We start from the raw sequence: 27,940 nt of genomic DNA, 5'->3' as shown, positions 1-27,940 counted from the left end.
CTGAATTAATATTTTCAATGTATTTACAAACTTCTCAATAACTTTATATAGAATAACATTCTTCCTTTTCTTTGGTCAGACAATAGTTATTTTGGCTCTAGAGTAGAGGGCCCCCACCCCCGCTTTCCCAGATTTACGCACGATCAATGGAGTGACACCCCGATGGGTCAAATGCGTAAGCGGTAGCAGTAACCAATGAAATGCAGGCATTTCGAAATGACGTTATATAGGCGTGGTGACGGGAGTTTTTTAGCATGATGCAACTTCCTTACCGGCGTTTTATCGTTGTACCGACGTGAGGTGAAGACATCCTCGGCTTATTTATTTATTTGTTGTAGAGTTGTATTTGTCGTGATAATGCTGTGCCTGTGTCTGTACGTGCCCGTCCCCAATGCCGATCCCGTGGAGGTTGAGTATTTCGAGTCAGATGGATTACCTTCGGAGCTCAAATCTCTCTTCAAGCTGAGTGTCCTCCTGCCGTCGCAGGAGTTTTCAACCTACCGGAGGTGGAGGAAGGTATGAGTCTGAAATCTTACAACTGTGTTCAGACAGTGTGTATCTCTTCCCATCGAAGTTTAAACTGTTTTAAAGTTTCTTTATAAGTTGTACTTTTTAAATCGCACATGTCGGTTGTGCAGTTTCCTGTAAAGCCTACTCCTCTTCCTGCGCGGTTTCGATCAGTGACCATATATGGATTTTCCCAGCCTGAAAGAATTCCTTATTTACCAGCCTGGTCTGTGTAGCTGATTCAGTTTTCATCACCCTTTCCCAATTTATAATATGACTTGGTTTGTTAAAATGTCAGTTCTTAGCTAAATGTGCTTGTAGTTTCACTAAGCTCAGTGGCATGGGGAAGTGAGAGTAGCATGAGTGATTTAATGTCACATGAGTGATTTGATGTCACATCTCTGGTCTGGTTTTAAATGTCAAGCTAATAATGTGTGTCTTCATTATTAGTTTACATGATTTATTTGTTTTGTACCCATGAGTGATCTGACCAATTTCTGTAGGATGAACGGGTATATTGATGAATTGAACTGAATTTTGGGTTATTAAAAAGTTAGGGTTGTTTGTTTTTTAAAAAGATGTACTGACATTTGTCTCAAAAGCTGTGACAATGGCGTGTGTTAAGATAAGATAACCTCCTAGTTGTAAAACTCACTAGGTTGCGTCATGACCCAAAACTTCAGTTTTTTTTCCCTACTACTTGTCTCCAAATTTTGATTAAGTATGCACATACAGTAAGCTTCTAAAAGAAAATCTTGTCTCTTTCTTTGTTTTACAGAAAATTACAAAGACAGAAGAAAACGATGTGAATGGACAGCTGGACTTTGAAGAATTTGTTCACTACTTGCAGGATCATGAAAAAGACCTTAAGCTTGTCTTCAAAACCTTGGACAAGAGGAATGCTGGTATGAAATCACTGCAAAGAATTCTGTTGGAACTTCCGGTAACAATCTGTTCTTTGCAACTCATATGAATGAAGGCTTTTTTATGTCCTTTAGGTAAAGTGAATGCAAATGAGATTGTGGAGTCACTGCGAGAGCTTGGTGTTCACATATCCATTCGCCAAGCCGAAAATGTTCTTAAAAGGTGAGTGTGCAATGTTCTTTGTTGACAAAACAAAGTTGAAAAGAGGTCTTGTAGCCTAATTAACGTGAGGATGACCTCTGGAGCGTCCACCTTCAGTGATGCACTGTTAACTTGTTCTGCCTTGTCTTATCATAAGTATGACTTGCATTGTCATGTTGCATTCCATTTATCTTTTCAATCATTGTTGTATGACTAATGCACAAAAACAGTTCTCTAGGACCAGACCAAGCATAACTGTCTTTGATCTTTTATTCATTGTGGAGGTGTTTTGTGCTCCTTGTGTTATGTATATAAATGTGTATTCTTTTTGTGTTTAACTACCGCTCTTTCACTTTGTAGCATGGACAAAAATGGAACAATGACCATTGACTGGAATGAATGGAAGAACTACTCCTCACTGCAACCTGCAGAGAGCATTCCAGAAATAATCCTCTATTGGAAGCACTCCACAGTAAGAGCTCTTTTTCTGTCTGTTTGCGAATGATGTGCAGTTTTGTAAACTCTGGTGCTCGTATTGTAATCAAGGATGGGTATCTAATTGGGCACAGGTGTATTATAATAAGTCAAATCAGTATGCTCTGGCAGTCACATGGCATATCTGTATTTTAAGAGGTGCATTCAAGCGGTTATTTAAGTCTGCCTTCATTTTGGAGAAGGAAAGAGTTTGCACAGACATTATGAATTTGATTTACAACTGTCAGAGGTACAGCATCTAAAATTAAACTGTTCCGTGACCTTGCTCATGGGACACTCTGATCTAGGGCACAGTGTGGCTAATGGGGCTAGAACAGCAGCAACTGGAAGTTCGCCAGTCTCCATGTCCTTTCTGCTAACACCCATACTGCTATTTATATGTTAAATACATGCTCAGTGCTGGGCAGTTAAGTAGCTTGCAAGGACCCAGTAATTCCTGCTCTTGCCTTACACCCAACCAAATATGTGACCAGCTTATGCATGAAACAAGTGTTCTGGCCTCCACTCCTGCAGTCATTGTGTCTATTATATTTGTCAGCGTGCTTATCGATATTCAGTTTTTGTCATTATCTTTGTACATTTTTTTATGCCCAAGGAAGTCCTGATATGTACTATTATTCAGAGAAGCTTCATATATAATATAAAAGCTTCATGTATAATTTGGTAGCAGGTTTATTGCTGTGGGTTTTAGTTTGTTGTTGTTTTTGTTTGTTTGTTTTTTTGTTTGTTTTTTTCCAGTTAACCTCCTAGTCGACCTTTCTAGGTTATTGTACAATTTGCTGTCTTATTAACCTAGTTGCTTATAAGGGCAAGAGGTACAGTTCATAGTCTGTTGCCTTTATCTTAAGATGAATACAGATAGCAAAGCAAAGGGTTTTTTTTTTTTTTGCAATGTGTTACGAAGTCTAAAAAGGTTTTCGTATCCAGTGGCCCAACTTGGTCTTAGATAACTGTTAATTAGACTGTCTGTCTGGAATTTTGGCTAGAGTAAATCTTATCTTAAAAGGTCGCTCAGGTTCAAGTTACCTGAGTAAAGCTTCCACTGACGTATGTTTAGCCATGGCCTATTGGTTTGTTGCTATTGCCCTGCCAAAGAACAAAATTAGTAAATGTCACATAACTTGTTGCAAGAATATTTATTGATGACCCCCGCTCTCCATAGATTTTTGACGTGGGTGAGAACATGATGGTTCCAGATGAGTTTACCCCCGAGGAACACTTGACTGGCATGTGGTGGAGGCACCTGGTGGCAGGAGGTGGTGCTGGAGCCGTGTCCAGAACCTGGACCGCTCCACTGGACCGCCTCAAAGTCCTAATGCAGGTGAGCAATCCCTAAAACCGACCGTCGTTTGGCTCTTCTGCTAGAACTGCACTCAGTTAGTACTTGGCTGGGCTGGCATGCATATATGGCTTTGCCTGCCTTTCATTTGTAATCTTGAGGCTATGATGAGCAGAGATGTATTTTGTTTTGGCAGTTTCCTACTTGGCATGTTCTTTTTAGAGACTTTCTGTACCCACTCAGAAAATGTAACACAAGGCCACCAAGGCCTTCACAATGGTTTGTGCTACTGCTGAATTCTTTCATCAGTAGGAGGAAATGTGGGATGATTGCATAACTCTGGCAAGTTACAGGAAATAGGAATACATCAGCTGTTACAAGATTCTGTGAACTTTACCCAAGGGTCAAAACTGTTTAATGTGTACATAATTCAGTGTGAGCCAGAGGCTTGTCATCACAAGACGATCTGTATGCAGCCAGTCATAGTGCAGAGCAGCTAGTGTGCCCTCCCTGTTGGACTCTGATTGGGTTGAGTCTTCTGAAGCTATCCCTTAGCAAATATTACAACAGCTTGACTATCTGATGAAATTCTGAACTAAAAACTTCCATCCATTTATTGCTTGGCACTTTTGGAAAACTTTTGACTTTGTTTTCTTGTGTAATAGCCATGTGTGCCAGTGAGCTGATGTGTACCTGTTTAGGCTCAGACACACTGACCAGTATTTTGAAGTGATTAAATATTTAATGGAAGACTGGGGCTAAAATAAAATGGCTGCACGGTTATGGAGTAATTCTTTGTGAACTTGTTGGGGGGGGAAATAAACTCTTGTCTCTTCTTGTTCCTGCTTAGGTGCACGGTTCTCGTAGCAACAACATGTGTATCATGAGTGGGCTCACCCAGATGATCAAAGAGGGAGGAGTACGCTCTTTGTGGCGAGGTAACGGGATTAACGTCATCAAGATCGCTCCTGAGTCTGCACTGAAGTTCATGGCTTATGAGCAGGTAGTTCATTTAATGAGTAACTGAATCCAGTTATTTCACTAGAATTGCAATATTTCAGCAGTCCTTCGCTTGTTGAAGCGGTAACTGAGATGACGTCTCTCTTATAGATCAAGCGTCTGATCGGCAGTAACAATGAAACGCTGGGCATCATGGAGCGCTTTGTGGCCGGATCTCTAGCAGGAGTCATTGCCCAGAGTGCCATCTACCCCATGGAGGTGAGCTGCTGTTGGTTGTCAGTCACTGTTATAACAGCTCTGTATGTGTAATGTGTGTAACCAAGCTGCGGATCTTAAAATGCCTTTTTTTTTTATTTATTTTTTTTCCTCCCTCTCTAGGTTCTGAAAACCCGCCTGGCTTTGAGGAGGAGCGGGCAACATGCGGGCATCTCGGACTGCGCCAAGCAGATCTTAAGGAAAGAGGGCTTGACGGCATTCTACAAAGGCTACGTGCCCAACATGCTGGGCATTGTCCCTTATGCTGGCATCGATCTGGCAGTTTATGAGGTCAGTAGGAAGCACCAGTGATGTATCCGTTTAGATCTCTGATATGGTCAGCTTTCAACTGTCTAGCCCTGTAATTGACCTCCATTTTCCAAATTTGTGACAGACATTAAAGAACACATGGTTGCAGCAGTATGGCAAAGACGGCACCAATCCTGGCGTTCTTGTTCTTCTGGCCTGTGGCACGATCTCCAGCACGTGTGGCCAGCTTGCAAGCTACCCTCTAGCTTTAGTACGGACACGCATGCAGGCACAAGGTGAGATTTCTGATTCCCTTTTTTTTTTTTTTTTTTTTTTGGTGGATTTTAAGTGTCATTTAGCATTTTGAGAGCTTTTTAACATAAAGCTCAATTTAAACAAACAATTGTCTAATCACCTCCCTTTGCCCCTATAGCTACAGTGACGGGCACTCCTCAGGTCACCATGTCTGGGCTTTTCAAGCAGATTATGAAGACAGAAGGACCAACAGGTCTCTACAGGGGCTTGACCCCTAACTTCATGAAGGTCATCCCTGCGGTTAGCATTAGTTATGTGGTGTACGAAAACATTAAATCCACACTGGGAGTGAAGTCGAGGTAAGCTTGAAGAACAATGGCTTTTGTAAGGAGAAGTGGATTCTGTAAACTGGAAGCAACTTGGTGGACAGAAATCTCAGGACCATGAACCTGAGGTGTATGAAGAAGCCATCTCATTCTGTGAATGCAAGAAGGATTGAAGCTGTGTTTTGGGGAAAGAAGACTCCCAAGGTGTATAAAATAAACTGGAGAGAGTGTAATATTTATTTAGGAGGAGGTGACCACTTAACTGCTTATTGTTCAGATCTGAAAGCATGGACCAAATTGTGCCTTCCTGTTCTGTGAGCAAGGCTATAACTGGGTTACTGGACCGAGTGCTTTTCGTTTGTAGCGTGCCACTTGAGGTGAAATTTTGTATTTCTGTTATGCTCACCTGTATACTCAATTGGGATCTATACATTATATCTATATGCCACTTCTTACAGATTGATACTTTTTTATTCATGAAAAATACTCAGATCTGCTGTCTTTATACATAATGAGAACAGGAATGAAAAAGAACACTAAAACCAACATGTGCAGTAGTAATGGTTCTTCTTTTTAAAGACCTATATGTAAATTATTAATACCAGACTGAGAACATGCTTCTATTGCTATTAATAATGCTGCTATATGATGACTAAATAATGTATTTATGTATATAAGACAGATATTTATTTTGAATGATGGCATTGACTAGGATTATTCTTCTAAACCATAGATATGGATTAAAGTTAAGTGTATTTGTTTTGGAAGTTCTAAGTAACTAGTTGAAATGTCTGAATGTAATTGTCTACTTCATCAGAAAATTGATGCACTTTAATTGTTCAGTCACTTGAATATGCTTTATGTGTGAGACAATTTGGTATCAGGGTTTTTATATGTTGCTTTGGGACCACCTTTTTTGTTCAGTTATGCTCATTTGTATGAATAATGGGGTTCTACACATGACAGTTGACCAGTAATAAGAGCAGCAGCAAATGAGTTTGGAAGCCCAACAAATATTTGGTGGTTTTCTTGTTGCTAGTTAATTTACAAATCTCACTCCTTGACTGTAGACTTTAGTAGAATGTTCGCAAAAAATCAGCTTGAGCTTTAATGAGGTAGCATTTACCTGAGGCATTGTGACTGCTGCACCCTGGGGTTTTTATTGTTAATGTGAACTGTTTCTGTCTAGTGTGAACTTCCTCAGAAATCTATGCTGACACACAAGGCCTGTAAGTTAAGTTTTGTAAACACAAGGTGTCTTGGAGGGGTTTTTTTTGTGTGCGTGTTACCTCATGGGGTTTTGTGGGGGTGTGGACCCCCCCCCCCCCCCCCCCCAATCACTTGATGTAAAACAGTGAATTGTGTACAGGACTTCTTTTTTTTTTTTTTGTCAGTAATGAAACTGGGTGAACTTGTGTTGGAGAGAACTGGGTGCAAATTTGCTCAATTTTAATGAGGCTGTGTTAAATTTCAATGCCTCTGTCAATGAGACCAAGACAATGCTAGTGAGTGCCTGTTGATACTTGAACAACCAATAAAGTGTTTCTTTCCTCTTTGTAACCTGATCAATTTGACTCTTATTCAGTTTTGCTTTTTCTGGTGTGTGGGGTGTGTCTACATGAATAGAGAATGCTTGCTTCATTCAGTCATGAGTTAGAATATATGAGATCTGTGCTTTAATATTCTCCTTATTCTTTGACTCGTTTGAAATGTAACTCAGCGCTTTGTGGCCTGTGTGTTATTAGCCACTGCCATCTACCGTTAATACTCGGCCTCGATCTAAAAAGCAAATATAATTCCTGTCCATTAACTTCTTTAAAGTCCTGCGGAGATCAATGTGAAATGAGCATTCTGGAAATTATACATAACGTTTCAAATAGTTAGACCTTGTTTACACCTTAAATGTAAAAGCTTACACCCGCTCAGGATAAAAAATAAAAAAAAAAAAGTGAATTATGAACTCTTATTTTGAAACAAAGAAATGAGACCGGAAACACTAATCTTTCATAGAAAAAAAACAACAAGAAAAAAGCCGACGTCTATGGAGCTAGTAAGCTAATAAAAATGACATCCAAACAGTTTAATGTGAGAGATGTTTGGTAATTAAACTTTCTTTGGGCCTCAATTTGTTGCGTTGGATATTTAGATATCAGTTTAGTTTGTGCGTCGTGTAAATAGAGAGAGAGGGAGAGAACTGAGTTTGTAAAGCCGTTGATAACGTCGATGACAAGCTAGCTGTTGTGATCTTAAACTGGCTGAGCTTCACCGAGCTCAGTGTTTTAATCCTAAGTACCTAGCGGCTGCTCCAGATTGACTTTGATGAAATGAGGCTGTTCAGGGCCGGCTGTTTAGTGCGCACAGCCCATGTTCTCCTTACTTGGCTCATAACGTTGGTTCTGTTTCTTCACAATACAGGTAAATTACTGTCGGAATGTTGTGTAGACTAAAATACTAAGATGCTGATTATTGTGGGTGGAATTCCTATCCACATCGACTAGTAAACGTGGTGACATTTAATAGACCTACGCAGGTGTGAAGAAAGAGGTGAACTGCTGCCGCCAGTCCTGTTTGGCTCCACAGTCCTTCTCTCAGTGATGATGTACTTCACTGTGTCGCTCATGGATCCGGGTTTCGTTCTGTCTGACAATGACACTCAGGTAAATAGCTAAGAGGACAATAAGCTCTGGTATTTACCAAGCAGTATCCTTTTAAAGCTCATATTGTGACTTTATCGTCCTCATTAAAAGTTTTTCTCTCTTGAAGCATACCATCACACATGACGGTAATGAAGAACTGGAAGTAATGATACCATGTAATCAAAAATTTCAACGCCAGCGACGCTGTGGCTACTGTTCCCTACTGGTATTCCCCCTAAGAATGAAATCTCATGTTGACTTATTGGGTATATGTGGGATAGGTTTACAGAAGTTAACAGAAGTTTTGATTAAACGTTTCTTTATACAATAGCCTGGGGTTTTTGCTTATAGCCATGCAGTTATCCAGAAGCAGAACATTGTTTCTCTTTTGCAAATAGCAACCAATGAGGGCGAGGCACTGTAAGGAATGTAAGAAGTGTGTCAGACGTTTTGATCATCACTGCCCCTGGATGGAGAATTGTGTTGGAGAAAGGAACCACAGGTGGTTCTTGATGTATCTATGCATACAGTTCCTGGCTGTATCGTGGGGACTGCAGACTGCCTGGTGAGTGTGCTGTATCTGTGTCCTTTTCTTCTAAATGCTCCACATTTGTTAGTGCTTCAGTGCATTTCTACATGGATCACCTGTAACCATTTTTGACCTATTTAGAAATCATGTTAAGGGTGTAATTACTCATTTGTTTGTGAGTTTTCAGGTCTGGTGTTACCTTTGCACCCACCTGGCATCAGTGGTTTGTTCAGAATGGCTTCCTGCTTGGTGCCCTTGGTGTTACGGGGATCTTTTCTCTGGTTGTACTACTGCTGCTATGCATACATCTGTACCTGGCAGCCATTAACACCACCACCTGGGAGTTCATGTCCCGCCACCGCATCGCCTATCTTAAAACTTGTGACTCTGAAGAAAATCCCTTTGATAGGGGCATGATCTGCAATCTGTGGGTCTTTTTCTGTGTCTGTCGCACAATGGCATGGGAAAGAGTGTACTCCAGAAGGACTAATGGGACTGTATGATTGACAGATATTGAGGACTCACTAAGGCAGCATCTAAAGTACCAATTTTGGAACTGCACACAATACTTTAAAAGTAAATACTTTTTTATGTGGAACTTAATAAAATGTTTTTGCATTTTTACAAGCTTACCTGAGTCCACCCCTTGGTTATGGCCTTTATACTATTTACTTATGGCCTATATGGTTATGTATGATATTGTGATGATGCCATCTTACCACAAGTAAACCTTGGTATTCAAGTACATTCTAAGCAGATGGGTGAGGACAAAATGTCAGCTCCTAGCTAATGGAGCTGTCTATCAATGATTTTACTAACTGAGTGAATGATCACCCTTTTGTTACTTTTTATCTCAGCAGTAATATGATGAAAACGGTCGGCACTCATTATGAAACCTTCAGCAACAAAGCTTAAGAGCAATGTCTTGTCTATCTTAAGATCTGTAATTTTACAAAACAGCCAATATTGATGTGTAAATGTTTGACCTCATTGTACATTGTTTCAAATCTAGACAAACTTTTTAAAATACGATAGCAATATGTAGACTGTTGTTAAGTAAATCGTCGTGTTTTGTATTAGCAGTAGTGGTGCTGCTATTGTAAATGGTCGGGCATGCAGACAGATGTTGTGATTCGGGTGGAAATCCCGCCCTTTTTGCAAGCCGCCGCGCGCGCCCTATCAGCGCGCGAGGCCGAGCGCGAGCGCCGGTCTCCGGTAGGTAGTTTCGCGAAGGGGCGGAGCCAGGGTTCCGAAGCTCGCGTGCGGGGCGCGTTCTCTCCGAAAGCGAGCGCGTGAGTGTACTCGCTCGGCGCGTGTGTGAGAGAGTGTGCGAGTGTGTGTGTGTTTCCTCGCTGTAAGTTGTCGCGGAGGAGCGCAGCACATTCCGGTGTGCTACTTTAACACCGCGTCAAGCGAAGAGTTTTTCTACCTCGGGACGTCTGGGAGAAATCGTCGATAATTCTCGATACTTTCCGTCGACTCGGTGAGATCATGTCTGCCTCCGCGGCCAAAGCGAGTAAGAAGGAGCTGAACTCCAACCACGACGGCGCCGACGACACCTCCGGTAAGGACGGGGCCTCGCCAGCAGCGCCATTTTCACTTTCTCCCTTCACTTTTGAAGGCGTTTTCGCCCGACGGCCGCGCAGATTAAAAAAAAAAACCCGCACCCGGGGCCCGTGTGTAATTTCGCGGCCGCCGCTGCGTGTCCTCCGCGGGCATGTGGTGGCTGCGGTGTCCGCCGGCCGAGCGCCGCTAAGCGGGGGAAGGCGCCGGTGTGGAGGCCATGTTGGCTAGCGGCTACACGCTAGTGACCCCGCCACAGCGCTGAGGAGCGTTCACGGCGTTGTTACATCGGAAACGGTGCTTGCAGCATGTGCGGGGCTCAGTTTTAATTTTGGCGCACACGTCTCGCTTGCAGAGTGCCCGGCGCGTAAAGGGCCGCAGAGCTGTTAATTGCGTTGAGTGAATCATCGAGTCACGGTGCTTAGCTGTTAGCTTAGCCGCTTTATTGTTGTTGTGCGCTAGCGACAGATCCGCCATGATGTAGCTGCTAGCCTGCGTGCTAACTTGCACGCCGAGGCGGTGGAGGGAATAATTCCCCGCCCGGACAATTTCCCCGTAATTAAACAAAAAACAAAAACCGGCATTTGTGTCTCCGGTGGTTTTATGCGAGACGCGCATGTGGCTAGGTTATCAGTAACTGCTGAATAATAACTGTTGAGAGGGTGCAGGGGCAGGTAAGTTTGGAGAGCCTCCGCACATTTAAACCACGCGGCCCAAGTCGCAGGAAGCGGTTCCAGCAGCCAGCTGGTCTCAGGCGTGTTGGAGAGCTGGCGTACAAAATGTGCCAAATTTCGTTTTGCACTTTCTTTTCTGTTTAAAGACCTTTTTAAAATAAAAGCTTTCCGATATTTATTCTTGTGATATTCAAGAAAATGCGTTGGTAGGGTATGCAAATGAGTATTTCAAGGGAGCAAACTCTTTGACTGCTTGGAAGTACGTGCGAATTAATCTTGGGTTGCTTTTTATGATCTAGTAATACTTTGATGAGACAACCAAACAAATACACTTTCCTTTTTTGGTGTTTGGGGGAGGGGGAGTGTCATGATGAGTATTACTATTACATGAGTCTCCCTTCGCATCTTCAGAAAAGGAGCAACAGGAAGCCATTGAGCACATTGATGAAGTGCAGAATGAAATCGACAGGTAACTTTGTTTTACTTAATGCAAAAATTTAACATTTTGTATACTTATGTAAATATTGTAGATTAAAATATGCCTGTGTTTTTCCAAAACAGACTGAATGAACAGGCCAGTGAGGAGATCCTCAAAGTTGAGCAGAAATACAACAAGCTTCGCCAGCCATTCTTTCAGAAGAGGTCAGAACTCATTGCCAAAATTCCAAACTTTTGGGTCACTACATTTGTGAACCACCCACAAGGTAAGCAAGCAGCAAACTCATCATATTAGAGTTGTAATATTTTAAGAGTTTGGGTATTAAGAGATGTTTTGATGGATGGATCTTTCAGTATGATCAAAAAATTTGATTTCTTTTTTGGTTAATTTTCAAAAAACTATGAAGGGCAAAAATTTCAACCTTTAGTTCTGTCTTAACACTCTAGTCTCTGCGCTCCTTGGAGAGGAGGATGAAGAAGCACTTCATTATCTCACCAGGGTGGAAGTAACAGAGTTCGAAGACATCAAATCAGGCTACAGAATAGATTTTGTAAGTATTATAATTTCCTGTGTAAATGTACTGTTGGATTTGGTTCCAGCAAGTTTGTGTTCTGAGTCTTTCATCAGTATTTTTATTTTTTAAACTGAATGATTGGTTCCTGTTTTGCAGTACTTTGATGAAAACATGTATTTTGAAAACAAAGTCCTTTCCAAAGAAATTCACCTGAATGAAAGTGGAGACCCAACCCCCAAGTCAACAGAGATCAAATGGAAACCTGGAAAGGTATTCGAGATATTGGTCTTTAATGCCTTTTCTCTTGGGCACTATGTGTAGGTTCTTAAAATAAACCTCTTTTTTAAAAAATATTTCTCTTTAAAGGACCTCACAAATCGTCCCAGCCAAACTCAGAGTAAAGCAGGCAAAAAGAGGCAACATGAAGAGCCCGAGAGCTTTTTCACCTGGTTCACTGACCACTCTGATTCAGGAGCGGATGAGCTAGGTGAGGTCATTAAGGATGACATCTGGCCCAATCCTCTGCAGTACTACCTGGTGAGTATGAACGGCTGTTTTGGTCTGAGGTGGGGGGAGAATCTGGTGAATGTTTCTTGTCAGTGAATAACCAGATGTTGACTACATTAATCTGTCTCCAGGTCCCAGACATGGAAGATGAGGAAGGAGAGGGTGAAGAGGAAGATGATGATGAGGAAGGTCTAGAGGACATAGATGAAGAGGGGGAGGAAGATGGTGAAGAGGAGGAGGATGATGGGGAGGTAATTAACCAGAGGTTCATTAATAGTAAGGCTTGTGAAAAGGGCAGTGATGCATCAAATGTCTAATTCCTCTCATTCCAGGATGATGATGGAGAGGATGACTGAAGTGGAAAACATTGAATATAATCCATCTTTACCTGGTCCTGTTCCCCACTGCCCATCTGCTTCTTTGGCGATTTTTGGGAGCAAATATGCGTTGGTTTTGTTTTTGGGTTTTTTTTGGGTTGTTTTTTTGTTTTTGTTTTGTTTTTTTTTCCATCCCCTGCCCATTTGTTTGTTTTTCTGCTCCATCTCCTTTTATCCTGACAGTGCCATGTTGAAGTCCCCCCATCCCATCATCACAAGAACAGACTCCCAATAAGATGACTGCAAAAATACTGCCAATGCGGCGTTTAACATCTCAATTCCCACGTACATTTTGAGGCAAAACACACTGTAGTATCAGCAGCACGCTGTCTGGTGTAGACTTGCAAATAGCATTTTCTTTTTTATATATATAAATGTACATGCATATTTCTTCCTGTTTGTGATTAAATGAACAAAAGCCATGGTGCATAGTGCTGTGCGAGTTCCAGCATCTTTCACTGCTCTGCTTTACTTTACTCATGGCGTTGTGACCCATTGTTTTGTTTTGTTTTTTCCCCCTCCCTGATCAAGTTTGTGGTTCAAGCAACACAGAATTCACAAGCTTATTCCTGTCCCTTCTGTAATCTTGTCAGTTCAGGGGGGGATAAATTTCAATGAGGTATTAGGGAGGAAATAGGGTATTTGGACACCATTTGGATTTATTTTTTTTATTATTATTTTTATCTTGTCTTGTTTTACAGACATTCATCAAATTTGAAATGACATTTTGATAAAGAAAAAATAAAAATTAAAAAAAAAAACTACTTAACCATGCTTGTAAATTTTGGCCCCATTACCTTGGTTTAAATTTTGTGTGGTGTATGTTCTACTAACCTGCTTCTCACAAGAGAAACTTTAGCTGTTCAGTTTGCTTTGTTAAAATAAAACTTAATGTGAACACCATGTTTGACATTTCTCCACATGTAACAGTCAAGGCAGTGTGAAGATGCAACATTTCACAACCGTTTGGTTTGGTGTTTGTAATTCAGATCTAGATAGAAAGCCCTGCGACTTGTGTGCACTTACCAAACTTGCGAGTGCCTTTCACTTTAGGTGCATTCTACAAAGCACATGAAAAGAGTATTTGGTTACTAAGAATATAAATGGCTGGTAGTGTGCCATAAGAAGCGTCGATGCGAAATGCTCCTGTAGTAATCTGAGTACCACTAAAGCCTGGTCCGAGCTCTCGAATCGTCTTGTCACCGTCCTCGGAAATACCCAGCCTATAATGGAAAGCCACACGACGGTGTTCACATTTGCTTCTTTCATACTGACTCACTGAAGTTGTGGTACCATGTTAGCCATTTTCGAATATTAACTACCCTAGGTACGTTTGGCATCGGGGGCATGTGGCTACTGTCCACGAAAAACCTGGGCCCCAGGTCAAGCGCTCATCTGACGGCTAGTGCATCAGCACGTCTGCCTTTTTCAACGTGAGGACTTCAAACTGGAGGCCTTGAGGATTCTCAACCAGCTGCAGGATGATCCTCTGCTCTCCGACCACCGTGTGGTTCCGGCGAGACAGCGCCGGCCGACTCGGGACAAAAGCCACTTCATGGCCGCAGGACCTGCAGAGCCGTCCGGGCTGCACCGTGCGTGGCGTGTGCAACTCTTATAGGACTCGCCAGGAACTGAATCTTTGCTAAAAACATTTTTGAAAGTGAGACTTAAGTCTCGATGTACCAGACACGTCCGCGCTTTGCTTTAACGGGAAACCGGTGAGGACGATTACAGAGTAACTCTGGATATCACCGCATGGCTGGTTTTATTACGCCCCTCCAAACACATTACACTAACGTAACACAACCGAAATAATTACTCTTGGGGCAGAAAAAAAACCCGCCACCTTCCCCTAAATTTAAGGCCACAAGTCAAAAAAAAAAAAAGAAAAGAAAAAGACAAATAATTACCGCCACCTAGAGATTGGAGGATGAACGAACATATGTATTTGTATAGCGCTTCACAAATGCAGGGGGCCCTAATGATGACACCTGAGGCTCTCTGATGATGACACCTGGCCCTTGGACAGTAGGACTGCTACTACTGTCTACTGCTGCACCATCCTCAGCTCACCAACTCGTAGTAGAAACAAACATATAAGTAAGTCATGTTTGCTATTTTTAGTGTAATACATACTTCAACTTTCCAAAATTTAAAGAAAGATCCTGGTCAAGTGGTGAGGTTTTTAATTTTTAATTTTTAGCCTTTTAGTTCCGGTCACCCACATTCATTTTGGACTCCCTGCGCCTGACAAACCTGGAGGACGTTATAGAGTGGCAAATCTCCTCTTGAAATGATCTGGCGTTTATTGGAAAAGTAGATGAAGTTACAGTTTATACAGTGTGTTGTTCAGTTTAAACTCAGTTTATCATAACTTAAATATCTATGGATTAATGTCATACATCCTCTCTCATCCATTTATACAGTATGCATGAAGTCTAATCTTCATGAATACCTTATCGGAAAAATTAATTAGTAAAATTAATATTTTGCCAAATTAGTTTTATTTGTTGCATTCCTTACCTAAATGCTTTTCACATTACTGGTGCAAATCATCACCCAATTTCTTTGCAGTGGAAAAGTGCCCAGAAACCACAGGGTATTTTACTTCAGTGCAAATTTAACTGAAGGCTTGCAATAGCAAACTTTCATTTTTATTACAGCCATGTTCACAAATTAACAAACCAGTTCATTTGAGTCTTTATGGAGCAGGATGGAAGCTCATTTTTTAACTAATGCCTCTTTATCTGTTTTATATACAGGATAAAGGTATCAAGTGTTTTAAACATGTTTACAAAGATGTTTTAATGAATGTTCAGTCAGAATTTGAATTTCCATCCTCCCACCTGTTTTGATATTTCCAGGTTATACATTGTACTAACTGTCTCTTCCCAGATTTTCCAGCTTTACCCATCAAGAAGCTATGGGAAGACTTAAATAGTCCATTGATGTACTCATTAACAGAAACAAGGAATTAAAAAAAAATTATACTTAACTCACTGGATGAATCTATACTTACTAGAATGCAATCAGCCAGGGGATGGGGGTAAAATGTACAATAGATAAGGTACATACAAGCAAAATTCATTTCTGTAAAATTATTTTGTATAATTGATAGCGGTAACAGATAACCTAACCCATTCTCACCTACTCAAGCTGGAAGAATCAACATACTAAGAGGTAAAACTGGACATTTTTTCAGTAGATGGTAGTGGATCATGTCTAAAGAATCTACCCCTCGACTAATTTTTAATTAATTAATTGATTAAATCCAGTTGATCTCTTTTCTATCCCCCCACATTTCTTTTTTTGTGAGCAGTGAGGGTGGGAATTGGGTTTTACAAGTTTTCTAACAGAGGAGTTGTACTGCAACGTCTTTATTCTTTTTCTTTACAAAGTTTGCATCATTTCATATTGCAGGTGTAAATTACTATTTGTATCGTGCTGTACACTCCTAAATAAAAACAGATTGAGTGAAATAAAAACAAACTTTTTATTGGTTTGTCCAACTTTCAGAAATCCCAACCTGTGAACTACATTGTGATGGACTAGATCACAAGGGGAATATACTGACCAAAGTAAAAAATACTTTTAATTATATTGATTATTCTGTTAATAGATAGTTTCCTAGAAACGCATCATTGACAAATCCGTGTATACAGAGAGATAAGTTTCTGATTATAACTTATTTTCACACTCACTGATGGTGCAAAAAAAAACAAAAAAAAAAAAACTTAACTGCATATATTGATACAAAAAGTGATACAACTCACGATTTGTGAATTTCCACTTTTTACGACCTTGTATGGGCTGAACCTTTGCGGACACCCCAGATAATTCTTACTTAAACCCACCCTCCTTACACATAGTTGCATGGAGCAATGATGAGAACAAAAAGTTTGTTCATGTTCACATTTACTCATTTTAAAATTAGAAATATACACATCCATCTACAGTTCTTTCCTCCATCAACATACATAAAGTGGCTATATTCCGTAAGCGGCACCGTCCCAGAGTGAGGCTTATGGCATGTTTAGTGAATGCATGGATATGCTTGATGAGTTGATAAGACAAATATACCAATAATTAAATGGCCATGCCTCCCACCACAATAACTTCTAGAATATCTCTCATGATAAAGGAAATCCAGTAAAAACATTAAGAACAAGCACACCATGGAACCATAATATTCTAACAAACAGAAACTTAAGAAAATATATGTTTGCACATTGTATCATAAAATCCTTGCATTTTTAAATTAATTGCAGGTAAAGCTCGAGTTCCACTGAAACTTCTTATGGAGCTAAATACTAGTACCAACTATCAGGCTCTCCAGAAGGCTGAGGTCAGTTGTCCTTTGGGTGGATCAATCTGCTTGTTTCTTAAAGCACTCTGGGTTAGAAAGAAATATAAAACATAAGCATTCCATATGTTTTATACTACAAAACAGACAAATGTACAATTTTATAATAGTTAAGGATAAATGTAATCAAGTTCACAGTAATATAACTAAGAAACAATATACTCAGTGGTTAGTTTCTTATAACCTGCCACTCCTAATATTAATATTCAGAGTATTTAAGGCAAAGAGACTGCTCATCGGGTTCCTCCTGGCTTACCTCCAGAAACTGCTTGAGTCTAGTTACCGAACCTAACTGACCTGCGCTGGTGACTGCTTCAATCCTGAGGAAGAGAAAAGGGGAGGATTAAACCCAGGTCAGTCCAGGGTTACAGGCCTTTGTGGCATGGCTGCACAGGTTTCTTCCTTCCACAAGCCAATTCTGTACAAGCAGCCATCCCAGATCATGCATTACAGTGGTCCTACCTGGAGAAGTATTCCTCTTTGATGAGCACTAAGAGCTTCCAGAACTGTCCTCGATAGTGTTTCATTAGAGCATTCCCACAAACCTGTACATGTTTAAAGAGAGTTGGCAGAATACCGGATATAAAATATAATAAGATAGAGGAAAGTATGACATAAATGTCGGTAGTTTCTGTCTACCTCCAGAAAGTCAAACAAAAGAGTTGCTGTGACATCGGCAAGAGGCTCCATGTTCAGCATCTGAGCCAACCAGCGCCAGCCATGATTCAGTCCATGTGGGCCAGGCTATAATGGAAATTCACAGAAAGATAAATGATATAGATATCTAATCTTGATTCATATCAGATATTTTGAGGACGCCTACCCCTTGTTTATTGCTGTGAGGCCATCGTAGCTGTATTATAGCAGCATAAAGTCTAATCATCCCAGACATCCTCTTTAGGAAACTGTCCTGTCCCTCCACCCCCGAGTCATCCACACGATATCCAAGAATCCTACAGACAAAGACACATTTCAGTTCAGTTTTTTGCTTTGGCAAAAGCTGCATAGCTCAAACCCCAGGGGTAGAATAAGCTTCTAAAATGAGCTTCCCCCAGGAGCTGTGTGATGCATCCGTACTTCTGATACTCTTCTATGGAGGTGCCTTCCTTCATATCTGGGTAGTGAGGAACAGCATAAGGACACTTCTTGTGGAGGTGGGCCAGAATGAGGTTTCCCACTCTAGGGTGCAGCTCCCACATGCCTGAGGCCACCACTGCAATGGGGAATGCTGCCTCATGGTGAGAGGCTACCTCCTCTTCTCCTTGTTTCTGTGAAAACGTTTTTCGTAACCTCATTGCTCTAATTACATTTCTGTTCTTCATGGTTAAACTTTTTTTTTTTCCCCCCCTCAGAAACAGTGCTTCTAAAAACTAAATATACTGCATATCTCTGCACCATTTTTTTTCTGCTTGTGGTTATATCAGACCATTATGAACCTGAAACTAGAAGCTGCTGCCTGTGGACGTCTATGGGGAGGCAAGTTCTGTGCTGAATTTAACTTCAGAACCATGCATTAAAAAAAAGTGTGAAAAAAACACTGATTTTCCTTTTTCTCGAGCAAATGCTAAGTAAGGTAGCTCAAACAAATACAAATGACTTGTAGCTACTTGTAATTACTTTTAAAATATCAACTTACCACAAACTTTTCTGCTAATTTATAGCTAACATACTCCAGCCCATGTGGATGTTGCGACGTGGACACAGACTTTCCACCCGATACAACTGCTCGCCCTGATAACAGTTTGTCAATCTTGTCAAAGATCTCCTTCAGCTGGGAACCTAGAGGTCATTCAAATTTCAAGAAAGAAAAATACAAAACCACGTAACACAGATCTGTGATGAAAGGTGATATAGCATTTATAACTTTTAAATGTTTTCAAAAAGCAGTAACCCTCAGACCTCTTTGTGATGAAGCAAAAATGACAAAACACCATGGGTTTTAGAAATGTGAAAGTAAAAATAAGCTCACCTGAAATGCTGGAAATCTGACTCACTGGAATTGTTGCAGCCTTTTGGAGTTCCATTCTCAACTTCTTTGTCTGTACCAATGAACATAAATTTGGTTATATTTATTTATACTAAAGACCCTATATATGTAACTATATATAGACAAACAAAGAAACCAACCTAGTGATAGCTTTTATTTCAGTAAATTTAAAGCAAGAGATTGACCTGCATGTCCTTTGCATTGTTCAGATCTTCAAATGACTGGGAGTATTGGCTGGCCAAATCCTGTAGCTCTGTGTACCACTTAAATGTGCTGTCTTCAGCTATATCCTGCAGGCCTGTAAGTAAGCAATGGTGAACCACTTAATTTACAATTGCTGAAATAATGAAAAGTAAAAGAATTTAAATGATTAATTTATAAAGTTAAAAATACAATGCAAAAATAGACAATAAAAGAAAGAATTGTTTAAGAATTGAAAACTACATTTCCACCCTTCAAGCAGGTAAAAGTGCAGCTGCTTTGAATTAAACCAAGGTTGAAACTTGTTTAAACAATGTTGCTGGTATGTTGTCTAGAGGACAGCTAGTAATAGCAGTGTTTAGTAATGAGATCAATTTTGTAAGGGTTTCAAGGTCAATTTATAATAACTCCGATAAGGTGCATTATGGTGCACTGTGACCTAGCAGGTCAGTGAGGGGGTTGTTGACCTTGTATAATGCTGTTTCCCAATAGAGGAGATTTTACTACCAAAGCAAATTCATCACATGTCTCATTAGAAAGTTCTAATGATATATAAAGGTGAGTGGTTAACCAGCTTGTCAACTGTAGTAAAATGAAATTTAGGATTACTTTAGGGGCCATCAATTTGTTTTGCAAATGTTTAAAGATTTCAAAGTGGACAGTGAGCTTAGTCTGTCTCCATCTTCTTTCTGCGTTCCTGCAGTCTCTCTACAACCTAACAGTTATAGAATCTTGTAGGATTGTGCAGATTGAATAATTGTTATACATTTTTCTACTATCTAAATTCACCCTTGTTCTACATGTATAGGTACCTTGTTTTCGGATTTTGTCTTTAGCGGACAGTGCTGGACTCTTCTTTTGTTCCTCTTGCTGGACCTTCAATTCTGCCTGCTTCTTCTTCTTCTCCTCTTCTTCCTCCTGCTCCTTCTTCTTCCTCTCCTGAGCTTGAGCGACCTCTTCTTGCAAGGCTCGGAGGAGTGATCTCATTTCCTGCAAGGCCCGCTCTGTCACAGTCATGTCCTCCACACTCGGGAACTGTCCCTAAGGGTCCACAGAGTACATGCACAGTCAGAAAGCCAATAAAGTCAAAGAAAGTTCTAAAAAAAAGAAAAAAAAAAAAAAGTTGATTGATCACAAAGAAACATCTGGAAATGATCATTTTCCATAAGACCAGCAATAAAGCAAAAACAAACAAAGCCAAGGAACACGACAACTCACTTCGGCTGTGGTGCGTATCACCTCCGAGACCTGCGAGCAAAGCTGATTACCGCGGGTGATGTAGGAGGTGTGATCTACGCTGAGGCCCAGGTGTGCAGGTGGGGCAGGTTCCAGGAGCTGATTGAGCTGAAGCACCTCTTCTTGAATGGCATTAAGTGTTCTCAGCCTCTCCCTGCCCTCCACCTGCCTCTGCCTCTCAAGCTCCGCCTCCCGCAACCGCTGCTGCTCCATCTCTCGCAGACGTAGGTTCAGGATCTGACCGAGCAAATTAACTTCAGCATGCTGAGCACCATTTTCCAATTTCATCAAAGGACCCTCAAAATGTCAGTGCTCCATGGCTCATACCAGAGTAGACAGGATAAGAACTATTCTACAATTACAATTTTTTATTTATTAACCTGAAAATATCTCTTTTGAGTCATGTATTTGTGTAACCCCTTGTTGAGTTAATAAAATGTAGATATTTAAAGAAAGAGGGAGATATTCCAATGAATCATTCTTTCACATTTGATCTCTGTTATACTAAGTGTAATTATTGGAGACAATTTGAGCAGAAAAAGGTTTAAATCTCTTCTGTGTGCAAATTCCTACATTGTTATCTTTAAACATTTTCCCAACTCTATTGAACTTACAAATACAGCACACAGAATCTATCACCACTGTTTCAATGTCACAGTAGACAACCCCATGTTCATGCCGGCTCAGATTGCAACAAAAAACTCTTTAGGCGAGATGCCAATTGCTGTCTGTTAACAGGCAAGGAAAACACATTAATGAGGCTATTCTGAACCTTGAAGCAGCCTTGGAATAGGGAACAATTAATGATTAAGGGCCTCATGCAATAAAGATTATAGAAAATCTCGCCATGGTGAATGTTTTATTTCTCGCTTACTTTCGTTCTGTGTCTGTACTCTTCTTTCAACTTCTCTTGACGCCCAAGGCTTTCCTGGGTCCTTTTAAAGACAGGAAAATGATTGATCTGGACAGGAAAACACGTAAATATACAGGAATTCTTGTAAAACCATCTTAGCATTAGTGTCTAAACCCGAGAGGGGGAGTAATCTATGTAGAGAATATGATTGCAAAATGCATCATTCCAGGTTTAAGGAATAGGTTGGGAGGTCCATACTCCTTTTCCATCATGTCCCTGATGCTCTGGTACTCCTGCCTCTGCTTTAGCTCCATTAACTCCTCGAAGCGTTTCATCTGCTCCGACTCCCGGCCGGCCACCGCAGCCACCAGCTGCTCCTGCAGCTCCTGCCTAAGGCTCAGCGCTGACTGTGAGAACGGAAAAGCCACAGAATTCGATCAATACACTTCAAAACATGCAGTTCATAGCACAGAATTCTGCACCAAGATCAGTCAAGCGCAAATGCACATATATGCAAACTGCACCGTATAGAGAACTTTAGGAATGTTGCACCTTGGCTTTAGCCCGGTGGTTTTCCTCACAGATGCGGATGCACCCTGCCATCTGAGTGGCCCTGGGCGAGAGGAGGAAGATGGCCGTGGGTGGAGTGCTGCTGAGGTCAGGGCTGAGATCAGCAGTGGAGTCTGAATTCTCCAGTTTATTCTCACTCACCTAGCACACGACGACAATAGTTACATCACCAACTCCACACACGTCACTATACACAAGCACTACAGAAAGCAGTAAAGAGGTAATAAATGATATATAATGACAAATGGCCTTACCTTCCCCTCACTCTCAGTAGCGAATAGTGTTAGAGAGGTGGAAGGTGAGACTGGAGTAGTGAGAGTCTGGTGTGGACTGATAGGAAGTGAAGTGTAGATGGGGGCATTCTCAGTGGTGCCTGGGCTCGTATCACGAGTCGGGGAACCAAAAGAAGAGGCTCTGCTCAGACTCTTCAAAATATGCCCCGAGAGAGGTGACAGGCTGGTAACCTCTTTGCAGCCTGCTAAAATGTTCTGAAGATTTAAAACATTTTATTTGTCAAGGCAATGTTGGCAATGACAACATTAATAAATGCATTACTGAAACGTCGATATCCTTACAGGACAGCCAATTATTAACGAAGCTATGTAGTTAGCTGCATTAAGCCATTTAACTTTATAGATGCAATATTATGCCTCCGAATTCATGTAGTTAGGTTAGCTAACCTAGTTATCTAGTTAGCTATCTACATATGTGATAGCAATCTGAGCTAAGAAGTGCACCGTTCTAGCGATCTATAAAACTATCTATAAAATTGCTCACAGTTATAGTTCACCGTTGTTAGCTAAGCAGTCTCACCGGTTATCGAGCTGGCTAAGTATTATATTAATTAAAACTGCTCTGAAGTTTGATGTAAGTTTTTGGTTTTACCTCCCCTCTTTCAAGACAGTCTGGGCTGTATTTAATTCTACCCTTTGGCGAGTTTTTCAAAGCCTCCAGTGTCTCCCATCTTAGATTTTCAGATGGCATTTTTGTGTAACGCTGAACATTCAGCTTTAATAACTTCTCCCAATGTTGAATAACACACGGGCTAGCTATCTTAGCTAAAGAAGGCGAGCCGAGGTTCCTCTTCCCATAAGATACAAATTAAAAGTCTTAGAACGTTATTCCAGTAAAGTAGCCACAAAACTAATCATAGGCTTTCGTTTGCTTATTATAAAGGACAGCCATTACACTCGAACTGAGCGTTAATACTAAGTGGTTTAGTAATTGATGAATTAAATTAATTAAATAAAAGAATAGTGGAAGATCAAACCCGTGAGCGGTAGGTGGCAGTGTGCATCATATGCTCGTTTGATTCCATAATCTGCAGTTCATCGCTAAATTCGAGAAGAAGCGTGATGGCAGGTTCAGGCTCCTGGAGGGTATGAGCAGTCATTTTGTTTTTGTTTTACTCTTGTAGCTGTTCTTCATGCATGTAAACACGATATGGCGATCTTGCATGTCTCATGTTTTATCTAAGCAAGATCAACAACCTCCTTGCTTCAACATGCCGTTATTTTCCCATTAGGTTTGAGCTATCCACCTTCTGTTTCTGTGGATAAGTATATAATCACCAGCTAGCTCATTCAGTTTACATAATAATCAGAATCAATCTGAATATATAAATAGGTTTTTATTTGTAATACATGCATATTTATGGCTGAGAGTCTTGTGTTGGACTAGATTTTGGTCGGTCTTATATTTTCCATAGCAATCACTTAGACTTTTAGTATGTTATACTTTCAGCAGGCCGTGGTTTTGTTTGAGGAAAAGTAACGTTTGTATTTATTAAAAAAGGACCTTGACAGATGAGGCATACTCGGACAAAATGTAGTTAGTTTAGGTACGTTTTTAGTACTGCAATAAAGAATTGACATTGCATAACCCGAAGAGGTTAACCATACATTTACCGTGTCTAATCCAATTCTGTACGTATCCTAATCTCAGACACCGCGGGGATGTGATGTCTACTGGAGTGAATACAGACATTGTAAGAGTTTATGGAGCCGCTTCCATCACTACTACACTTACGGAACGTCACCGCTATGCCAGCAGTGGAAAGACGACTATGGCGCGTGCAGAGAGTGGGAAAAGACACACAGTGCACATGCCAAGGTCCGTCTGCACTGTGAAACACTGCATCATCCCTATAGTGTGTCTCACCTTATGTTTTAGAGCAGGGCCAGTCATCTAGGTTTTAATAATAATGACAATAGTAGGTTCAGTTCATATAGTGCCTTTCACAAACCCTAGGATACTTTACAATAGGGAGGGAAAAACCGAACAAACAAAAAAGCATTTAGGAAGAGGAAAAGTGCAGTAAAGAGGATGTTTTGAGGTAAGCTTTAAAGAAGAGAGCGTAGAGCAGTAACGGCGATTGTGGGAGGGAGTCCCAAAGCTTAGAAGTAGCAGTGAAAGACCTGCCATCAACTGACAAGAGTCTTGTATGTTGGACTGCAAGAATTCCAGTGCCAGAAGAGCTGAGGGTGTGGGAGGAACAGTAAAGATGAATGAGTTTAGTGAGATTTCAAGGGACCAAACTATGAAGGACTTAGTAAAAGTTAGCAGAAGTTGTTTATACTTGATATGGGAAGATACTGATCACCGGTGAAGCTGATGAAGAATGATGATATGTGCAGAATGGCTGCTGAGTTTTGAATGAACTAGAGCCAGCTGAGCAGTTTAGCAGTAAGACCATTAAAAAGGGAGTTGCAATAATCAATACTTTAGAAAAGAAATGCGTTTACCAGGATTTTGGCATCAGCATTGCTAAGCAGAGGATGGAAGTGTGCAATACTGAGCAAATGATAAATTGCAGTCTTAGCAGAAAACTTAATAGGAGGCTCGAATGTAAGTGAATTAAAAATGAAGCCAAGGTTTTTAATAACTAGCAGTGGTTTAATAGAAACACAGACATTCACCATGAGATTGGAGAAACCAGTGTTTTGGGGCCACCTAACAAGGGTTTGATTTTACATTTGCAGCACGTAGCTGACACTTTTATCCAAAACAACTTAGTTATGATTGAATACAACTTGCACAATTGAAGGTTAAGGGCCTTGCTCAGGAGCCTGAAAGTGGCAATTTGGTAGTGGTGGAGCTTGAACCAGCAACCTTCTGCTTGCAAGTCAAGTATCTTAACCACTGAGCTACCATTGCGCTGTTTTAGCTGCATTCAGTTTCAGAAGTTGGTTTAAATAGGTGCGGCAGGCACTTCATGACAGATGAAACTGAGGGGGTCACAGCTAATATAGATCTGAATATCATTTGCATAACAATGAAACTTAAGACCATGATTTTGAATCATCTGACCTACAGTTGAAATAAAAAGAATGGGTCCAAGGAGAGAACATTGGCACACTCCCTAAATATAACTGCAGCATTGGTTGACTTGCATGTTGTTCTAGAGCTAAACTGTGGCCTGTTTGTGAGGGGTCTTGAGCCACTCAAGAATTAAACCAGAAACGCTTATGGACACTAGTCTGGAAATGAGTACAGTTTGGTTCATTGTCCGGGAGGATGATGATATTTGGAATATCAGCATCAGTGGAAAGTATAAGATTGTATGCATATAAATGTATGATTGTATAACTATTAACCACGGCACACCCAATAATATAGTGTGTGGAAACCAGATTGGAAAGGTTCATACATGTTATTTCTACTAAGAAAATCTTAACCCCCCCCCCCCCCCCCCCCCCCAAATCACCATCACCTTAGTTAAGAAAGGAAGATTTGAAATAGGTTGGAGATTGGACACTAATGAAGCATCTAACCCAGGTTTCTTAAGTATGGATGTAACCAAAGCTCTTTTCAGCAGTAGCGACAGAACCTGCAGAGAAACATGGATTAATCAGCTGAGCAGTAGAAGAAATAGTAGTGACAGGACTTAAGCAGTGCAGTAGGAGAAGGACAAAATGCTTGTGTCTTTATTTAGTACTACTTTTGTTTTCTCAGGAGTGTCTCCAGGAGAGTGAAAGGAAGCGAGTGTCTGAGCAAAGGAGCTTCACTCCAGTTTGGGAGATGAGACATAAGCCGCCAGCCGACTGGCACATGCCTCTTAATCAGGACCAGTCACAGGACTCTTGAAAGCGCACATGCACATCATTGTCCATGAATTCAAACCTGTTTATATGCCTTGTGTATATGTACAGTTAAGTTTTGGTTATGTTTTTATCTTTTAACAGGTGCTCAGCCCTTCATATTTAATAAATATAAGGAACTTATTGAAAATATACAAGTAACGTAATTGTCATTAATTAAAATCTCTGTTATGTAAAACAACTTGCATAAGAATAAATGTGTTTGTTTTATGGAATAGCACAGCATACAGTAGACTAATGTAAATCATTAAAATTTACAAATTGTTTATAAATGAATGACATCATTATTTTTAGCTGGGGGGGCGGAGGTATTTATTTACAAACCCTGCAGTGTCCATTTCAGTTAAGTGTTAGGTTTTGTATTACAAATACATTCATTGATCTAATTCTTGAGGTTTTGAAGTAGTGCATACTACACTATACTATTTTAGTTTTTTCCTTCTTCTCATGGTCACAGGAGTTCAATTGAAATAAATAGTTGTGATAAGCCAATACTGATTTAACAGAACTATGCTGTTTTCCAGAATAATCATAGTGTTAAGATCATCATCATCTGTGTAATACTCTCTGTACCATTGTTTTAAAATGCTTAAGGCAAACCTAGGCCAGTATTGTAGAGAGTAGAACACACCATGGTATATTTGTGTTTTTTTAATCAGCAGATTCCTGGACTGGACTAATTAGATTGTAAACCAACACAATTTGGAAGTGCATCAGTGCCATTACCTAGTATTATAATCAGACAAGATGACTCCAACAATTCCAAGACAAACCAGAAATAGTTACATTATATATTACTTACTGCCACTGGGCATGTTCACTGTGTGTACACTCGTGTAATGTCATTATATTTGCCATCAGGGGGATCATAGTTTGGTATAGGTGGTGTGTAGCAGGGACCCTGGTGTGTGAAGGGGAAGAGGTTGGTGTCAGGGCTGACTGCTGCTTTGTAGAGGTCCTCCGATTCCATCTTGAGCTCCTCTAAAGCTTGCTTCTGGGCGTCTATGGCGTCCTTAATGGCTGTCATCTCAGCCTGGTGCTGTGAGTGTTTGTAGCGAGACCATTCTTTAAGCAACAGGTCCCTCCGCTCACTCTCCTCAAAGGACAGCAGGGGATTACTGCGTATCCTGGGCAACAGATTGCTGGAATTACTTCATGCAAGTGGGGCCAGAGGCCTCAAAGTTTGGCTCAAGCCAAAGTGCATCACTTGTCATTTATTAAGTTACCCTGAACATTCTCATTTGAGTTGGATATGCCCTGCATTTGTCTTACCTGGTCTTATCAAAGCAATGGACTGGAGTAATAAAGTCTTCAACAGGAATTAGCTCAGGTGGGACTTTCTCAAGCTTCTTCAATTTTTTCTTCAGACGCTCTTTTACCAAAAGTTCACGGCGAGGGTCGACCTTCTTTTTCTTCTTTGGCTCAGCTCTGTGTGAGAGGACACAGAAGAAATGCTGCGACCGAAAATCCAACAGCCAAAATCCGCTTCTGCTAGTACTGAAATCTAACTGACCTTAGTGGCGCCGAGCTCTTCAATGAAAGCACTGAAGAAAACCAATGACTCTGTCTCACAGGGGTAGCCACAAAAGACCCACAGCTGTAACAGAATTAGAAACAAGCCTGTAACATCAGCATCCTACACACAATACGGGGAAGCTATCATGTCCATCTTTGCCCAGGTGCTGTCAACTCTCTAAACTCACTTAGTAAGATGTCTAGGATGTCTTAGCTAATGCTAGCTAACTGGCTAGTAATTCAAGTGATCTAAAAACATACCCCGACGTCAAAGCTGCTCTCGAGGACAACTGAATTAAGCTTCGATATACAATCCCCGACATGTTTATATTTCTTACAAAAGGCAACAGAAAACTGGCTAGTTAGCAGGTTATCTATCGTAACTCTGCTACGCGTGCGTTAGCTTAGCTAGCTAAAGGCATCGAGCTGCAGCAACTTAGAGACGCAGTTTCCATGTTTTTCTTTATTGATTTATTTCTGGACTG

General features: G+C 40.7%; 7 protein-coding genes across 7 annotated transcripts; 4 read left to right on the top strand and 3 right to left on the bottom strand.

Moving 5' to 3' along the window:
• The first annotated feature begins 38 nt into the window (after positions 1–38).
• Positions 39–6,956, top strand: slc25a25a (solute carrier family 25 member 25a). The gene is made up of 10 exons (XM_027030950.2): positions 39–516; positions 1,286–1,412; positions 1,506–1,593; positions 1,933–2,044; positions 3,230–3,388; positions 4,197–4,349; positions 4,457–4,564; positions 4,685–4,852; positions 4,956–5,106; positions 5,244–6,956. Exons 1-10 carry the CDS (start codon positions 358–360, stop codon positions 5,426–5,428), a joined length of 1,410 nt encoding a protein of 469 aa, XP_026886751.2. The 5' UTR covers positions 39–357; the 3' UTR covers positions 5,429–6,956.
• A 457-nt stretch (positions 6,957–7,413) lies between these two features.
• On the top strand, positions 7,414–9,188 carry zdhhc12a (zinc finger DHHC-type palmitoyltransferase 12a). The gene is made up of 5 exons (XM_027030951.2): positions 7,414–7,806; positions 7,912–8,048; positions 8,155–8,253; positions 8,426–8,592; positions 8,744–9,188. The coding sequence occupies exons 1-5, from the start codon at positions 7,716–7,718 to the stop codon at positions 9,057–9,059; spliced, it is 810 nt and encodes a 269-aa protein (XP_026886752.1). The 5' UTR covers positions 7,414–7,715; the 3' UTR covers positions 9,060–9,188.
• A 647-nt stretch (positions 9,189–9,835) lies between these two features.
• seta (SET nuclear proto-oncogene a) lies at positions 9,836–13,528 on the top strand. Its single transcript, XM_027030954.2, has 8 exons — positions 9,836–10,120; positions 11,205–11,262; positions 11,355–11,497; positions 11,679–11,782; positions 11,903–12,016; positions 12,113–12,283; positions 12,385–12,504; positions 12,586–13,528. The coding sequence occupies exons 1-8, from the start codon at positions 10,048–10,050 to the stop codon at positions 12,607–12,609; spliced, it is 807 nt and encodes a 268-aa protein (XP_026886755.1). The 5' UTR covers positions 9,836–10,047; the 3' UTR covers positions 12,610–13,528.
• Positions 12,751–14,739, bottom strand: si:ch211-51h9.7 (uncharacterized protein LOC558400 homolog). The gene is given in 3 exon segments (XM_035522202.1): positions 12,751–13,853; positions 13,933–14,215; positions 14,704–14,739. Coding segments are annotated over 3 exon segments (498 nt in total). The 3' UTR covers positions 12,751–13,674.
• Positions 14,740–16,104: 1,365 nt separating this feature from the next.
• Positions 16,105–22,944, bottom strand: gle1 (GLE1 RNA export mediator). The gene is made up of 16 exons (XM_027030945.2): positions 22,726–22,944; positions 22,095–22,328; positions 21,823–21,981; positions 21,529–21,677; positions 21,292–21,352; positions 20,400–20,654; positions 19,994–20,222; positions 19,166–19,278; positions 18,963–19,032; positions 18,630–18,772; positions 18,071–18,261; positions 17,817–17,946; positions 17,633–17,737; positions 17,456–17,538; positions 17,250–17,313; positions 16,105–17,022 (listed from the first exon to the last, which is right to left on the bottom strand). Exons 1-16 carry the CDS (start codon positions 22,822–22,824, stop codon positions 16,954–16,956), a joined length of 2,154 nt encoding a protein of 717 aa, XP_026886746.1. The 5' UTR covers positions 22,825–22,944; the 3' UTR covers positions 16,105–16,953.
• Positions 22,945–23,123: 179 nt separating this feature from the next.
• On the top strand, positions 23,124–26,206 carry c23h22orf39 (chromosome 23 C22orf39 homolog). Its single transcript, XM_027030947.2, has 3 exons — positions 23,124–23,219; positions 23,785–23,952; positions 25,795–26,206. Exons 1-3 carry the CDS (start codon positions 23,196–23,198, stop codon positions 25,924–25,926), a joined length of 324 nt encoding a protein of 107 aa, XP_026886748.1. The 5' UTR covers positions 23,124–23,195; the 3' UTR covers positions 25,927–26,206.
• A 176-nt stretch (positions 26,207–26,382) lies between these two features.
• mrpl40 (mitochondrial ribosomal protein L40) lies at positions 26,383–27,902 on the bottom strand. The gene is made up of 4 exons (XM_027030946.2): positions 27,717–27,902; positions 27,454–27,537; positions 27,213–27,368; positions 26,383–27,067 (listed from the first exon to the last, which is right to left on the bottom strand). Exons 1-4 carry the CDS (start codon positions 27,776–27,778, stop codon positions 26,758–26,760), a joined length of 612 nt encoding a protein of 203 aa, XP_026886747.2. The 5' UTR covers positions 27,779–27,902; the 3' UTR covers positions 26,383–26,757.
• Between the last annotated feature and the right edge of the window lie 38 nt (positions 27,903–27,940).

The sequence above is a fragment of the Electrophorus electricus genome, chromosome 23 (genome assembly GCF_013358815.1).
Source record: "Electrophorus electricus isolate fEleEle1 chromosome 23, fEleEle1.pri, whole genome shotgun sequence".
In the NCBI taxonomy this organism is placed as follows: domain Eukaryota; kingdom Metazoa; phylum Chordata; class Actinopteri; order Gymnotiformes; family Gymnotidae; genus Electrophorus; species Electrophorus electricus.
This window is presented reverse-complemented; position numbering and strand designations above follow the sequence as displayed.